We start from the raw sequence: 14,903 nt of genomic DNA on the forward strand, positions 1-14,903 counted from the left end.
ATTCATATTCATATATTTTCAAAGACATAATTGTCCCTCATTTAAATTGACTATAACAAAAAAAAAAAAAACTTGAAAGACCCAATTGACCCTAACCACCAGTTTTATTTTTTAAATATATAAGGATATTATGGTCATTTAATTGTGCATTTGAAGGTTAAAAATACCAAAAAGCTCTCATACCCATCTTTAATTTTTTTAACTTTCAAGGCATAGAACTTATTACGTCATTTATTTAAAAAAAAATTACTTTCAAGGGCATAGAAGTTATTACGTCGTTCATTTAAAATATAAAAGTACTTATTTAACCCTAATTAATATGATAATAATAAATAAATTCACTTGAAATATCTTCATACGCCTAAGACCATGTTATTTGAGTTTTTTAAGCAAGGACAAAACAGTATTTTTACTGCTATAATCTACAGAAAACCGTGTCTTGGAGCTTGATTCCTTAGTTTTTTTTTTTTGTAATAGTGTTGGAATAGCTGTGAGATCTGAGGAGAGAGTACTGAAGACTTTTATGCAAGCGTTTAAAGAAAATGGCGTTTGGTGGCTACGAGAAAGCACTAAAGCTGGGAAGAGGAGTGGATGGAAAGGTGGTCAAGAAACAAGCCTTGAGATCCCTCCTTGACTCTTGACACTCATGAACCAAAGTTATTGAGCCAGTAGCAATGCAAGGATTTTATTTATTTTTTTAGCATTGTAAGTTCGTTTTGATCAATATGTTACCGCTAATGTTTTTCTGGGCTCTGTCTAAAATTTTGTTTGAAAATACCCTTGCAATATCTGGTAAAAACTCGAAAAAAGTAGCACTTCCTGAGTACTTTAATCAAGTGCCGATCGACATGACAACATCCATATTAAATTTATTGTTCCTTGGGAGAAGCATGGGCCGATTGCAAAACTATAGTTTTTTCCGCAATCTGACAGCAAGCACTTGAGTTGCTGAGCACCAAAACTATCTGGCGAAACTTCTAGTTATGGCCTCATGGACCCATGGAAGCAATTTGGGGCTTGCAGCAGAAATTTTTCTTTTTTCCTTTTAGTCCTTAGATGAGGATCTAATCAACTTGCCACTCTTGGAACAAGGGACTTGAGCATGATCCCAATTCAGGTATATGAAAATGCTTAATTATCAATACCTGACATTTTTTTTCCACTAACACGAAATAATATATAACCTATTTTCCCCCATTATAAAAGTAAAGATAAGATTTATTTCTGTTGACAGTAAGAAATGGTGACGTAAAACAACATAAATTCATGACTAATACAGTGACATATCCTCTTATGGGAGCAATGAAAAGGTGAATTGTAACAGCAAAGTGACTGGAGTACTCCCGGAACAACCTGAAAACCTAAAATATCAAACACCAGTCATTCTCACCAGCTTATTGTAGAGAATGCGGTCATCCCTCCCAGTGTTGCTCTCCAACAAAGCACTTTGCACAAGTTCCTGATGCCAAAACAAACCATTACAAACTACAAAAAGAACATCTGTGCTGGTGTGCAGCTCTTGATGGGGGGAGGCAGGGTGCTAGAAGATACAGAAGCACAATTCTCACCTTGACATCCCTGTGGGAAAGAAATTTCCCCAAGTTGTGGATAATCAACCTCATGTCTTCAACCTGAACAGGCAACAGTTAATCCTCAACATGCCCAAAAACAACAACAATGAGCAAAATAAGGAATTTTAGTCTTACCCTGATGTAGCCAGTTCGATTCCGGTCAAAAAACCTGAAAGCCTGTCCCATACAAGAAATATTGATAGCAGGTAGATGAAAGAACAATATTGATATTCTTAAATTGCAGAAAAAGATAAGGGAATCAAGTTTCTGAGAACATACCTCCAACAATTCCTTATCAATCACAGCCTCCTTCCCAGACAGCTCTGTCTTCTCTGTCTTCACCTTGTCATCTTTTTTATCAGACAAATCTGCACCAGACTTGGCTTTTGACTCTACATCTTTGATGTCAGTTTTATCTTGGGCCACTTCCTCAGCCTTGTCTTTTTCATCGCCAGCCAGAGGTTCATCATGCTCAGCATCCCTACTGGTCTTCCCCTCATCTTTTTGCTGTTTACCATTTTACCCAATAAAACAAGATGCTGTACAGTATATAATTGAAACTCAACGAATTACAGGAAACCATTACTATCATAAATCATCAAACTTGAACTGGACATGCAATCCAGCTTAGACTTCCCCAACTTGATATCTGACTATTTTGCACCAGAGAACTTGACTGAGATTATAATATCTATAATAAAAATTGAAAGGAAAGAATCTTGCCTCATTAGATGAATCATGTCCAGCATCATCCATTTCTTCATATTCTTCAGGATCCTCCATTTCTTCACATTCTTCAGGGTCTTCTTCTGGGTCTTCCTCAGATTCACTTTCTTCTTCCTGCTTTGTCTCATTAATAGGATCGACAGAAGTATCCTCCTCCATGACAGTCTTTTCATCATTTGGCTGATCTGCACTTGACATTTCACTGTTTGCAGATTTAGCTTTCACAGGTAACTCACTAGTCTTCAGGCGCTTTCTTGATGATTCCTTGTCCATGTCCATGTCCATGTCCATGTCCTTCTCCTTCTCCTTCTCCTTTTCCTTCTCCTTCTCCTTCTCCTTCTCGTCTATTTCCTCCCGCTGCCTCTTGTATTGATTTCTTTTGGTTACAAATTTTATTCGTACCTTCTGCATGTAATATAACATAGAAAGATGCCTTGGTAAATGAATCAAGTAATGTTCATGTTGATTGATTAAACGTTATGAACCAACCTGGAGAAATGTCAAAAGACGAGAGCCCATTTGATACTGAAGCATTTCATATAGAGATTCAGCAAATAGTGAAAGCTGAAAAAGTAGGAGAACAACAACGGGATGAGGAAAGCAGTTACATTTCTCTAAACACTACAAAGAGCTTCATTGAGTTTAGGCATACACAGAGAAAAAATATACACAGTATTATAAAGGCAAACCTCAAATGTTGATTCTTCAACATCCTTATCAGTGTAATCCAAAAGTGAGTCCAGTGAAAGTGATAAAAAACGCGGCTGTAGCAAAAAATGCAACATTAGGAAATAATACAAGTGTAGGCAAGATGTTCCAAATTGCCAGTCAAATTTTATTTTTTTGACAACACAATGACAGTTAATATGAGTTGCTTTTGGCAGAATATTTTCAACGTAGGAGTTAGTAACACAACTATGTGTGAGGCAATAAGCAAAACCTACTTTAGATTCCTTGTTGCCTTTTGTTTTCAAAATAAACCCAGGGTGTCTAGGAGGTTCTTCAGGCTTTCTCTTTTCCCTAACTTCTTTTCCATCCTTGTCCTTTTTCTCTTCCTTTGATTTTTCATCATCCTTCAACTTTCCTCCCTTGCTATTAGCACTATCCTTCGGGGCAACCTTTAGCCTGTCAGCCTTAACTTCAGTTTTAGTCCCTGAGCTGCTTTTCTGGTCAATTTCCTTTTCATCCTCCTTGACAGCCTTGATTTTGTTAAAAATTGGCACACTAGCTTGCTTCTCTGCAATTGGGGATTTTGACTTGGTGTTATGAATTACTTTCTTCTCTGAATCTTTTGCCTCGCGCTCCTGGTTTCCTGTTTCTGCTGTTTTTTCCCCAGTGTTTTCTGTTTCTTTACCTGCCTGAACAACCTTTTCCTCATCCTTTTTGTCATCTTTCTTAAGGTCACCAGTCCCGCCACTGGCTCCTGCACCAGTGAGCTTTCTTTTAAGTACTTTCTTAATTATTTTCTTTTTTATGGTTGTTTTGATACCAGTACCTTGCGTAACTATAGGAGTGCTGGTATCTGAAGTATTCTTTGGTTTATCTTCAGTGCAGTCCTTCCCAGCTTTCATCTCAGACTGCAAGTCATTTTCTTTATTTTGAGTAGATTTTCCCACTGGTACCTTTCTTATAACTTTTTTTCTTACAAAAGTTTTAACGCCGGAGGTATCAGCAGGAGATTCACTCTGCTCAAGTGAGATCTCAGATCTTCCAGAGTTTCCCTCAACACCCTCATCTGCCAGTTCATTCTTTTTGCTGATAGAATTCTCAGAATCAGCTGTCTTATTAGTGACCTTCTGTTTCACAATTCTCCGTATGATCTTCTTTCCAGACTTCATGGTACCAGCTGTCTGCAAACCAGCAGCCCCCCCCTGGTCCTTCTTGTCGACATTCTTGCCTTCGTCAGCTGTTTCAGGTTCATCTTTTTTCTCAGCTTTCTTATCATTTTCACCACTCCTGCATTCAGTTGTTTTACCTTTTATGTAATTTCCATCTTTATCCTTATTGTTGATGACAGAAGAGGCAGACTCTTTGACGTTTTCCATTTGAGCCGACTTCTTAGAATCTCTCGCAGAATCTGTTCCTTTATCTGGATGATGATATCAATTTTAATGATATAGCAAAAGAGATGGTGTCATGAAGTGTAAGAAATTTCAGTCTATTTACCTTTTTCCCCTTCCTTCTTTCTAGCCCTCTGAGAAAAAGAGACACGTCAAATTAGCTCAAACATAACAATGCTCCAGTAATTTTGCCAAATATTTCAGGGAAAAGAAAGCCATTTGCAACAAGCCCAGTAAGTAAGCTTATTTAACCAATCACCAGAAAGAAGAAAAGAAAACATAAATTATATAGCAAGAAATTGCAGACATAAACAAACCTCTTTCTTTAAAGAAAGCTGATGTTCTCTATCAGCAACAGCCTTCTTGTGTGCAAGCCATTGCTCTCGCCATGCATCTAATGAAGGAAGACATTCAGATAAATCTGGAACAAACAGAACAGTGACCTCTCTGTGGCTAAAGAACCCATCAATGCCAAATCTATCATAATGTATCTGCAAATGCCAACAGGAGTCCAAAATTTAGCTGTCTGACTTCGAGAAACATGCAAGAAAAAAGGACATAAAGATCTCATAACCCATAGAAATGAAAACTGTCCAGGAGGAAAATCTAATTTCCACAGCAATATCTCACAAACACTTTACAAGAATAAAATAAATATATAAATGGGAAAGGATCCATTCCGCATTAAATTGACAATTACACTCGGTGTTCAATCAATATAAGTACAAATAGAAATAAATGGCTTTTAAAAATACATATACAATTTGCATGCACACAAGATATAAAAATACCAACCTAAAATCACACAAACATTTTATGGGCACGGGCACATTGTTTGCTTAAGTGGAAACGTAAATTAGGCTGCTAACTCATTCTTAGTCTTGTAGGATTTTTTTAGCAGCCGCTCTTATTATTTATTTTTTTCTTCACTGTGTAAAGGATATCTTGATAATTTTCTGTTTTCTTGCATAGGCCTTAGTAATGATCCATTTTATCTGGTGTTGGGTTTTTAAATGATTAGGCCTCTGCTTTGTGGTCCTTTATATTATCCCAAGATTACTAATTAATTAGATTCCAAATTTGTAATCCTACATCCTAATAGATTAAAGACAGTCTGATTGTTTGTAAGATTGATGCAATAGCCACAAACGTTTAAAGTTTACATTATGGGAATTTTATATTTTGTTTAATTTGTGTGATTTGAAATATACACCATTGCTCCTCTACTCTCTCTCCTCTCTTTAACTTTAAACTGCTTGTGCAACGCATCAGCTACTTTTAACTGAACAGTGGACAACCCCCAAACTAAACTTTAATAATCCAATTTCAACCAATAAAAACCCCACTTCACACGAGTATTTCTCAACTCATTCAAATATCATTCAGACTACAGCAACTTATTTTCTTAAAGGCTTGATCATGAAATCTCAGTTGCATAACGCAAACAAAAACTGAAGAGATTGTGATTCACATTATAATCAAGAAGAGCAAAATATTACCTCAAGAAAACGGTTCCAATTACGGCAGTTGTGCAAATCAAGTTGAGTTACATCCTTTGCATGTCTACAGAGTGAAAATCGCTTCAGTACAGCAAAAGGAACGGATGTTCTAATATACCAATTCAATACAGAGTAGCCAACACAAACCTAAGGGCTGTTTGAATTAAAACAGAATCATCAATTGATGGATCACCGCCATCAGCAGAATCCCATGGTCCACCAACAGCCATAAAAGAACGGTCTCTTTTGAGGACAGCAAACCTAAGAATATTGCAAATATGGGGTACACGATCATCACATCTTTTCTCAGATGAGAGCTCCTCCAGAGCATTCTTGCTAAGTCCACTCAACAAAATTATCTGAACAAGGAAGACAATTATTCGTTACCAAGCAGATAAATGTCATCAAGTTCACCTTACAAATCAAGAATGATAACAAAGGTGTTAAGATTAAAAGAAATGGTAAAAAGGTGAAAAAACTAACAGAATGCAACAACGATCATGAGATTAAAAAACCTAAAAAGTAAATGTACAGACAATATTAAAATCATGACTAGGTAAGATGTTTACACTGATTGGGTGTATTTGGATGATACAGTGTTAAACATTCCAGCTGATATAGTTCATCTAATCAAGTAGATAGTTCATCTAATCAAGTAGATTGAGATGGAATGATGTATCCAGGTGTCTTGTGATGGTCTTCCACGAGAGATTTTAAGGGAGTGTCTCTGACTGATTTTTAGACAGATTGGATAGCTATTTCTGTTCTAGTTCCAAGTATGTCTTATTCTCCATGCTGTTTTCCATTCTGCTTTTCCTTAATATTAAATCATTTTATGGGAAAGAATATAGTATGTATCAATTATAACAATTTCAATAAGTAATGCTATATAGAAGTAGAGATCCAAAAATAATTAAAGAAACAGCTTTGGGATGATTATATATACAGTGTGCATAGAAAGAGGTATTTTGATCAAGGATCAAGCAGTCATGAGATTACAGATTATAAGGGAAGTAACAAGCTGTGAAGCACTTCAAACAATTTGACAATACAGCCCTCAGAGCTCAGGGGTCAAAATATACACTTCCATGAATGGAATCCCATAATTAAATTTTCTTCTTGACAATGCAAGGTAAATCAAAAGCATTCAACTGTCTGAATGGGTTGTGATTTTAGCAGAACTAATAAACATTCAATTCTTTCATAAATGAAATTTTAATTTTTTTTCTCAGCCCGAAGAAACATTGATTTAAAGAAAATACAGAAATAAACAATTTATACAGGATCAAACTTGCACGCATAAAGAAATTTAAATATCCAACAACAAGCCTCCATAATCAGCTGTTACTGATATGACCAGTAAAGCGCACAATTACAATCAAGAGCATAATAATCTGTTTCCAGCAGCATCATTTTGAAATTTCATTTCCATGTAATTATCATCAGTTAAGTACTACTTGGAGAAAATACCTACCTTTGCATTCCAAACAGTGCTTCCATTCTCTGGTTTTCCAAATTTTTGAGACAAGAACGTCGTGGACAGATCCTTTTTTTCTGCTTCACTGCTATCCTCAACAAAATCATGCTCAAAACTGTTCTCGACAAAAAATTCAGGAATGTGAGTTCATTCCAATCTTTCCACTTGCTCTGCTAATAAAGTATGATACCAGTCATCACTCATCCCTATGGTTTGTGAAAGAGAACTTTCAAATCCAACAAAAATATGTAAATGGTTTCACAATGATGATAAATTATACTATGATTATGGCAGCAAGTATAATTGAAAAAACTAAACAAACAAGACGAAAACTATTGTGGATATCCCAGAATAGAATAAATAGAAAACATGAAATCCATTGTCTCGAGGGTAAGGTACCTGACAGGGGTATGGATAGAAAGTTTCAGGTTTCCCTTTGGCCAGTTCACAATGACCTAAAATAAAAAGGATATCAAGGTAAGACAAAAGGATAACAATAAGAAATTCAAAGCTGAAACAAAACTAGATATCAAAACCTTAGAAAATTCTGGAGAAGCAAACAGTTTGGGATATCTCTTATCAATTGATAGAAAATCCCTCTCTATATCCACCAAACTGAATGTGCCAACCTGCAAGTAGACAGCATAAAGTCCAAATATAAAGGAAATACATAAACACTTCGGATTGCACAAACCATGGTAACAAAATAGAATAAACCACCATAACATATAAGTCAATAGCTGTAAGATTCCTCTCTTCCTGACAGGATAAATTCAACAATTTCAACAGCAGATCGGCAATAACAGACAACTGTCCACCCTAAGCAAGTTATCAAATGAGAAATATATATATTCAACTAATGAATTTCAGAGAAAGCCTAGAAACTCTTAATAGAAATTAGCAACCGTCCTCTGAATGATGTAAGTGTTTAGCCTGATGTAACAAATGAAGAGGAGCGGGTTCAAACTCATAGAAGATGCCCCAATAAGGGTAGGAGCCACAAGAGGCAAGAAGAATTTAGACAAAAATGGAGGCAAACAAGGAATCCTGGGAACCAAACAGTCAGACTATGAGCCAAAAGTCCACAGTAGAGCAGTCTGGAAAGAGAATGACCAAATGGTAGAAAAAAGAGAAGGAAATGTAAGGTTGAGGAATCACCGGAAGTGAACAGTTCAGCATAGAACAGAAGACCTACCTTACCAAGCGATATTAAAGTCCAAATAGAGGCAAAAATAGGAAGAATCAAGACAGGATGTTATTAAACATACCAAAGGGAAAGAATAGATTCTTGAAGAGGAAATTTTTTTTTATCAGCATTGAAAGATAATCTCTTGTCCTGTTTTCTTTACCTTGCAGACATAATCTCTCCTTTTTTCTTTAACAGGTGAATGACGCCTTCAGCATAACAGAACAGTAAGTTAGTTACAAAGGTTGCAAGATGTACAAGCAGCTACATATTCAGAACAAGTGTAGGACGCAAATGAAACATCAAGATCCACCTATGTGATGCTTCATGGCTTGGAGAATCACGTCGTAAAGATCTCCCCTCTTTCAGCAAAGAGGAACCACGTCGATCCATTGAAGCTCTTGGTGGAGTTCGCTCCCGCCTAATTTCGAGTCCACGTTTCCGCTCTCGCTCCCTCTCCCTCTCCCTCTCCCTCTCCCTCTCCTTTTCACGTCGTTCCAAAATGCGCTCCCTTTCCCGCTTTCTTTCTCGTTCCCGTTCCCGTTCTCGTTCCCGTTCACGTTCCCGTTCTCGTTCCTTTTCTCTATCCTTCTCCCTCTCACGCAGAAGTTCTCGACGGCGCTCCTCCTCTCTTAGCTCAAATTCTCGAAGATAGCTAGCTCTGTCATCCATGCGCTCATTAATCCTTGGATGAGAACCAAGATAATCAGATTCAAGAGATGTTCCATGGAGCCCTTTTCCAGTGCCATAGTCCCTTCCAGGAGGCAAACTCACTCCATATCCGGGATTTGATGAGCTTTGAGGATACAATAGATCTTCAACACTTCTCCTAGGAGCTGCTCCCAATATCGAGGGAGCATGTTGCCCATTGTACGTAGAAGAACTAAGTAATGAAGAATTGCGAGGATCGGCATCTATTCTTCCTCCAAAAGACATGAGATCTTGGGTGGTATGACGACTAGCAGCACCTCTTGCTGCAAGATAGTCAATTTGTCTGCCAGAAATGTTTTGCTACTCAGTGTAATACCAGGTACATACCAACTAACTTAGCAGAGCACAGACAATCACCATGATTAACAAGTCTAGTGTGGTAAAGGCAAGGATGAACTTGCCTGTTGATTGAGCAAAAATGGATATGACTAGTAAATGACAATCACTACATGCTACATGCATATCAAGCTCCAATTTGATCACATTACTTATCCATGAAAAATACCTGGCACCTCCATCAAGAGAAGCGGATTGCAATGACTGAGGTTTCAATAACTGTTCTTGTCTAAGAATTGAAGCTTGATCCATACGTTCATAAATCTCAGGCTGTTAAATGAGACCACAGAAAAAGTAGAAAATTTGTTATCTAAATAGCAACAAACTATACTGAAACATGCTTTGTTCCAGAAATTTAAAAGAAAACAAATAATCAAGAAAACAGAAGGAAATTAACAAAAAAAATCCAATTTCAATAATAAGATAAAAAATCAAAACCTGATGTTGATGACCAAAACCAACAGAATCGACATATCGTGTAGCTGTATCACCTTGCATATCCCTCCCCATATATGTACCTTGTCGTTCACCATATGGTCGTCTGTCAATTGCTGGATAATCAGGTATTTTTTCTGCAAACAATTGATCGCTTTTGTGTCCATATCCATGACTTGATGATGAGATATAGTCAGCTGATGAAAATTTAGGAGAATCAGGCAGAGTTGATGGATAGGTGCCACGACTATCCAATGACAACCCTCCACTCCCTTTGGCACTCAATGTGGGAGCCTACATGAACAAATTCCAAAAGAATTCTTAGATGGTTAAGACTGCAGATAGTCAAAGAAAACATTGACAACTCACTGGAATTACAACACAGCAGACTAAACTTGCAACCAAACTATTTAGGAGCACAAATGAAAAGGAACCTAAATATTTAGATGAAGCTAGTTTTAGATCCAAGACCCCTTTTTTTTGTAATTCAAGATTCCAAGGACCGCAAACATAAGAGCATAAAAATATTTCCTACATTAACTTGTGGCGTCATCTTAGATCCTAAGAATACTGTAGCAACAAGTGAATAGCACGCATTATGTTATGATATTATCTTAATACACAAATTAACAATAAATTCAATCCATGGTACCTATTAATTATTACAAAACATGCAAAGAAGGCTCATGAAAAAACTTAATGCAAAACATCAAGGACATGTCAAGTTATAGAAGAATCTTCAAAAATGATTTCAAAGGCCACTACAGATTTCCTTCAATTATATAAAATGATTCATAAATAAGCATGAATAGTTTGGAAATAACCATGAATATGAGTAAAGAAAAACATACCTGTTGAGCACCACTCATGGCAGTTGAGCCATAGGCAGCCCCGTATTGGCTCCCATAATGTGCTGTGGCCGAAGCATGGCCTCTGTATCCACCAACATCAGCTTCCTGAGGACCACCCAGAATCAATGAATGCCTAGAAGCCAGTGAATGTTGAGAGCCCCCATCATGCCCCCCAGCAGAGCTCCCAGAATATGCCGTTCCCAGCTAACCAAATTGAAAAATGAAAATGAGAGCTTTAATCCACAACCAGTTCACAAGATTACCATTTCTTTAATTCATAGGCATATCCCGAATCAAGCAAAAGTATTACACGTTAAAAGTAATTGATCGAATTACAAGAAAAGCTGCAATTTTTATGCAGTAAAAAAAAAACAATACGACTAAATTACAAAACTCCTATAATATGCAGTTCCCAGTAATAAAAAAAAAAAAAAACTGAAAATTTCAAATTAAAAATGAGACCTTTACTCCAGAACTACTCGCACAGGAAAACAATTACACCAAAACACATGGGTATTTATTGAACTAATAAAAAATACCATAAACTAAAAGAAATATCCCAAAAACAGCAATTTTCACGGTCATTCACATGTCATCAACATTGAAATACGTTACAAATAAAGAAAAAAAATGACCTAATTACAAGAAAAGCAACAAATTTTTTAATTTACAGTGAACAACACGAAAAAGATAAGGAAATAAAAAAGAGGCTTACATTTTGTGTATAGCCAGATTGGGCACCATAAGATTGCTGGCCATAAGCATTACTGCCTCTCGAAGAATACATATTTATTTAGACCACTAATTAAAACATAACAAAACCTGCGATCAAAGGGCAGACAAACCTATTATAAAACAAACAATGAAAGAGACGACCAGTGGTTAAAGAAGAAGATGGTGACAACCAACCCGAGATTATCAATGTTATACAGAGTACTGCTGCTAGTGGGTTGTTTTTTGCTGTTCTTAAAAACCCTAAAATAAGAGACGATAGGACTGAATTTCAGGTACTGGTACCAAATTTCCTGTTTTTTATACATAAGCAAACTTGCTCCAGGAGTTCAATGAGGTGGGCCTGGAATTTTAATTCCTCCAGTCCTGTCCTGATAAAAAAAAAAAAAAAAAGTTTTTGCATTTGTCTTCTTACATAAGGCCTGGGCCTTGCTTGATTGGTTTCGGCGTTAGAATTCAGTGTTTAATTTGTCCTCCTGGGCCCTCCCTGAGTCACCAAGTTTCTTTTTTCTTTTCTTTTTTCAAAGGTGTTCTTTTGGCAAGGGAATAGATAGAAAGTAGAAACTCATCAACTGTTGATTCCTTGATTCTCTCTCTCATATTATAAAAATCATTTAGAGGGATTAAGATAAGGTTAGATATTGAGGAGTCAAGAATATTACTACCCAGGCCCCTCCAATATTTGTCGGGCCCATTTAAGCCCGTCAGGTTGCCTGGCCCATGAACAATTCTACTTCTTCTTGTTACGATTTTTATCTCATTCACGATAGGAGAACTAGGTGCACAATCGCCTTGTTAGCATTCGTAAATATTACACCCAGGGTCGGTCCTAATCCGGTTATCTTGATTGATTTAACGTGGGAATTTGGAGAAAAAACAATCGGTGGTGGAAAATTCGGACCAAACATGGAGTTAAATTAAATTAAAAATAATAATAATTCTCCTATAAAAATTACTGTTCACAAAACTCGGATTATTATTCATTTATTGGGGGTAATGTAGTCTATTTATTGTGATACAATTGTCTTTTTTAAAATTATATTACGTTAAATTTGTGATTTTATTTTTTTAAGATAAAATTATTGATTTAACACTAAAATAAAATAGTATATAATATCCATCACTCAAAAACCTTTTTATATAACTTTTAGAATGATGTAATTATTTTATTGCTTTTAGAGACAAAACTAACAAAACTCTCCCTCAATACTTTTGTGTTATTTTGTATTAAAATCTGGCAATATAATTTCTCAGTTTTTTGGTCTAAACTCTCACTCATAGACGATCCTGTTATCTTGAATGATTTAATGAGGGAATTTGGCAACAAAAATTGGTGGTGGGAATTCGGACCAAACTTTAAATTAAATTATTCAAAAAAAAATCTTTTAGAAAAGTTATTGTTCGTCGAGAGTCAGGTTTGCTACTTCTTATAATAGTGTAATTATAAGATTGTCCTTGAAAATAAATTGAGTTATGCATCAAGGTAAGGTGGCTTTTTTAGCAGGACACAATTGTTTTTTATTTTTTCAAATTGCATGGGTTAGATTTGTGATTTTTTTTTTTACATTTAAATTATTAATTTAACCCCATGGTAAAATAATTTAATGCCCACTACTCAAGGGCATTTTTGTATTTCTATTTTTCTATAATAGTGTAATTATTTTTATGTTTTTAAAGACAAACCTAACAAAACTCGTGTTTAAGGGTTTTTTTATTATTTTATGTTGATTTTATTGTACATGCAAGGTGTACTCAAGGCATTGCTATAAATTACATTCTTCAAATATAATTTTTTAAAAAAACTAGTGGTGTATGCATAGCACACGTGCCAACACGTGGACATGTCCCGAGTAAGAGGCCAGCCAGCCACTAAAAACCACCTTTCAACACAGTGTTTAAAAAGTCTGTGCCCCCGGCCCAATGGGAAGGCGAATGCCCTTAACACACATCGAGTTTGGAATTGGTAGCTGCTTTTTTTTCTTTCCACATCCTTGAATTTCTTAAACTCATTAGGGCTTGTTTAGGAATGTGATAAATGTTACATCTCAAAATGTTTTTTTATTCAAAAATACATTAAAATAATATTTTTACTATTTTTAAAAAATTATTTTTAATTTTAACACACTAAAAAACAATTAATTTCAAATAAAAAAAATTAAATTTCAAACAAACAATAAACTGCGAAACACGCTTTTATACCAAGTAGCAAACTTGGAGCGAGAAAAAAGAAAATAAGAAAATTTTAAGAATCATGCCCCCACTTCTACCAAACCTTTTTTTTCCGTCATGCATGATCGACCGATTCTCGGGCTCTTGTCTAAACTTCACAGTTAACATCTCCCTAGTTTTGTTTCCAAAGCCAGCAACTTCATGATCATAATCTCGAAAAGGTCCCACTTTTCAATTGGGTCATGACCTAATCCTTACCTTAAATTCACGTCCTCAGGCCACTCTATTCCCATTTCTATAACGTGTACGTGGATTCTTACTCACCGTCAGTATTTAAAAAAAAAAAAAACTGGGTAAAAAAAAAAAAAAAAGAAGCCACCTACTGGTCACGCATGCTATGCCCAACTCCCAGGGAAGGGGGCTGCATCTAACGGCCGAGATTCGTAGAATATCCTGTTTCATTTCCTGCCATATTCTAAAAAATTAATCAGTGAAGGGTTTGGTCTGATCTTAATCCGGATGACCTAAAATCAACAGCACGTATTCGCTCAAAAATTGATAAGAAAAAGGGCATGCAGTAACCAAGGAAACTGATTTAAAACCAATTAGGATCCAGTACATGAGGTGGCTAGATAAGAACCACAAAGTGGAAAATTATGGCCTCCAATTTTCTCCGATGCTTGCTTATCCATAGTCTACAGCCTCTACTTTTGGTAGGGGTACGTGTCATTTTATGAATAGGTGTTGATAGCTATCTCAGACTCCGACAAACGTTTTCTGGCTTTTCCCGACCCATGTTTAACCAGGGAGGGATTCAATATCCTAATCTACCGAGTTGTAAAATGGAGCCCGGATTCAATATCCGAGAGCTCGCACCCTCGGGTTCAGTATCCTAATCAACAGCACCATGATTACCTCGTTCACACGGGGAACTTTTTAGATTCGGAAAGCAAAATTCAATACAATACATACATCGTGTTGTTATTATTTTTTAAAATATTTTTTTATTTATAAATATATTAAAAAATTAAAGCATTATTTATTTACAAAAATATTTTCCAACCAAAAAAACAAATTTGTCGTTAACTTCAAAGCAAAATTCGGTAAATGACACTGCAAGGATTGTTTGAAAGCAAATTCCCTCGACCAA

The 14,903-nt window shown here is 36.0% G+C and overlaps 1 protein-coding gene across 3 annotated transcripts; it reads right to left on the minus strand.

Annotated features, from left to right (window-relative positions):
* Positions 1-1,173: 1,173 nt before the first annotated feature.
* Positions 1,174-11,918, minus strand: LOC18102644 (protein SHORT ROOT IN SALT MEDIUM 1). Of its 3 annotated transcripts, XM_024610076.2 has the most exons (23): positions 11,762-11,918; positions 11,568-11,674; positions 10,853-11,056; positions 10,005-10,295; positions 9,736-9,836; positions 8,833-9,513; positions 8,683-8,728; positions 7,870-7,962; positions 7,733-7,788; positions 7,331-7,448; positions 6,004-6,215; positions 5,857-5,920; positions 4,675-4,848; positions 4,464-4,491; positions 3,793-4,386; positions 3,242-3,720; positions 2,987-3,061; positions 2,787-2,861; positions 2,295-2,702; positions 1,851-2,078; positions 1,707-1,748; positions 1,569-1,631; positions 1,174-1,459 (listed from the first exon to the last, which is right to left on the minus strand). In XM_024610076.2, exons 2-23 carry the CDS (start codon positions 11,637-11,639, stop codon positions 1,370-1,372), a joined length of 4,194 nt encoding a protein of 1,397 aa, XP_024465844.1. In that variant the 5' UTR covers positions 11,640-11,674; positions 11,762-11,918; the 3' UTR covers positions 1,174-1,369. The 3 variants fall into 3 exon arrangements, with proteins under 3 accessions (XP_024465844.1, XP_024465843.1, XP_052312487.1); XM_024610075.2 differs by having other exon boundaries at positions 3,242-4,386; XM_052456527.1 differs by lacking the exon at positions 11,762-11,918 and having other exon boundaries at positions 3,242-4,386; positions 11,568-11,745.
* Positions 11,919-14,903: the final 2,985 nt, after the last annotated feature.

This window comes from Populus trichocarpa, chromosome 10, assembly GCF_000002775.5.
Source record: "Populus trichocarpa isolate Nisqually-1 chromosome 10, P.trichocarpa_v4.1, whole genome shotgun sequence".
Lineage (NCBI taxonomy): Eukaryota > Viridiplantae > Streptophyta > Magnoliopsida > Malpighiales > Salicaceae > Populus > Populus trichocarpa.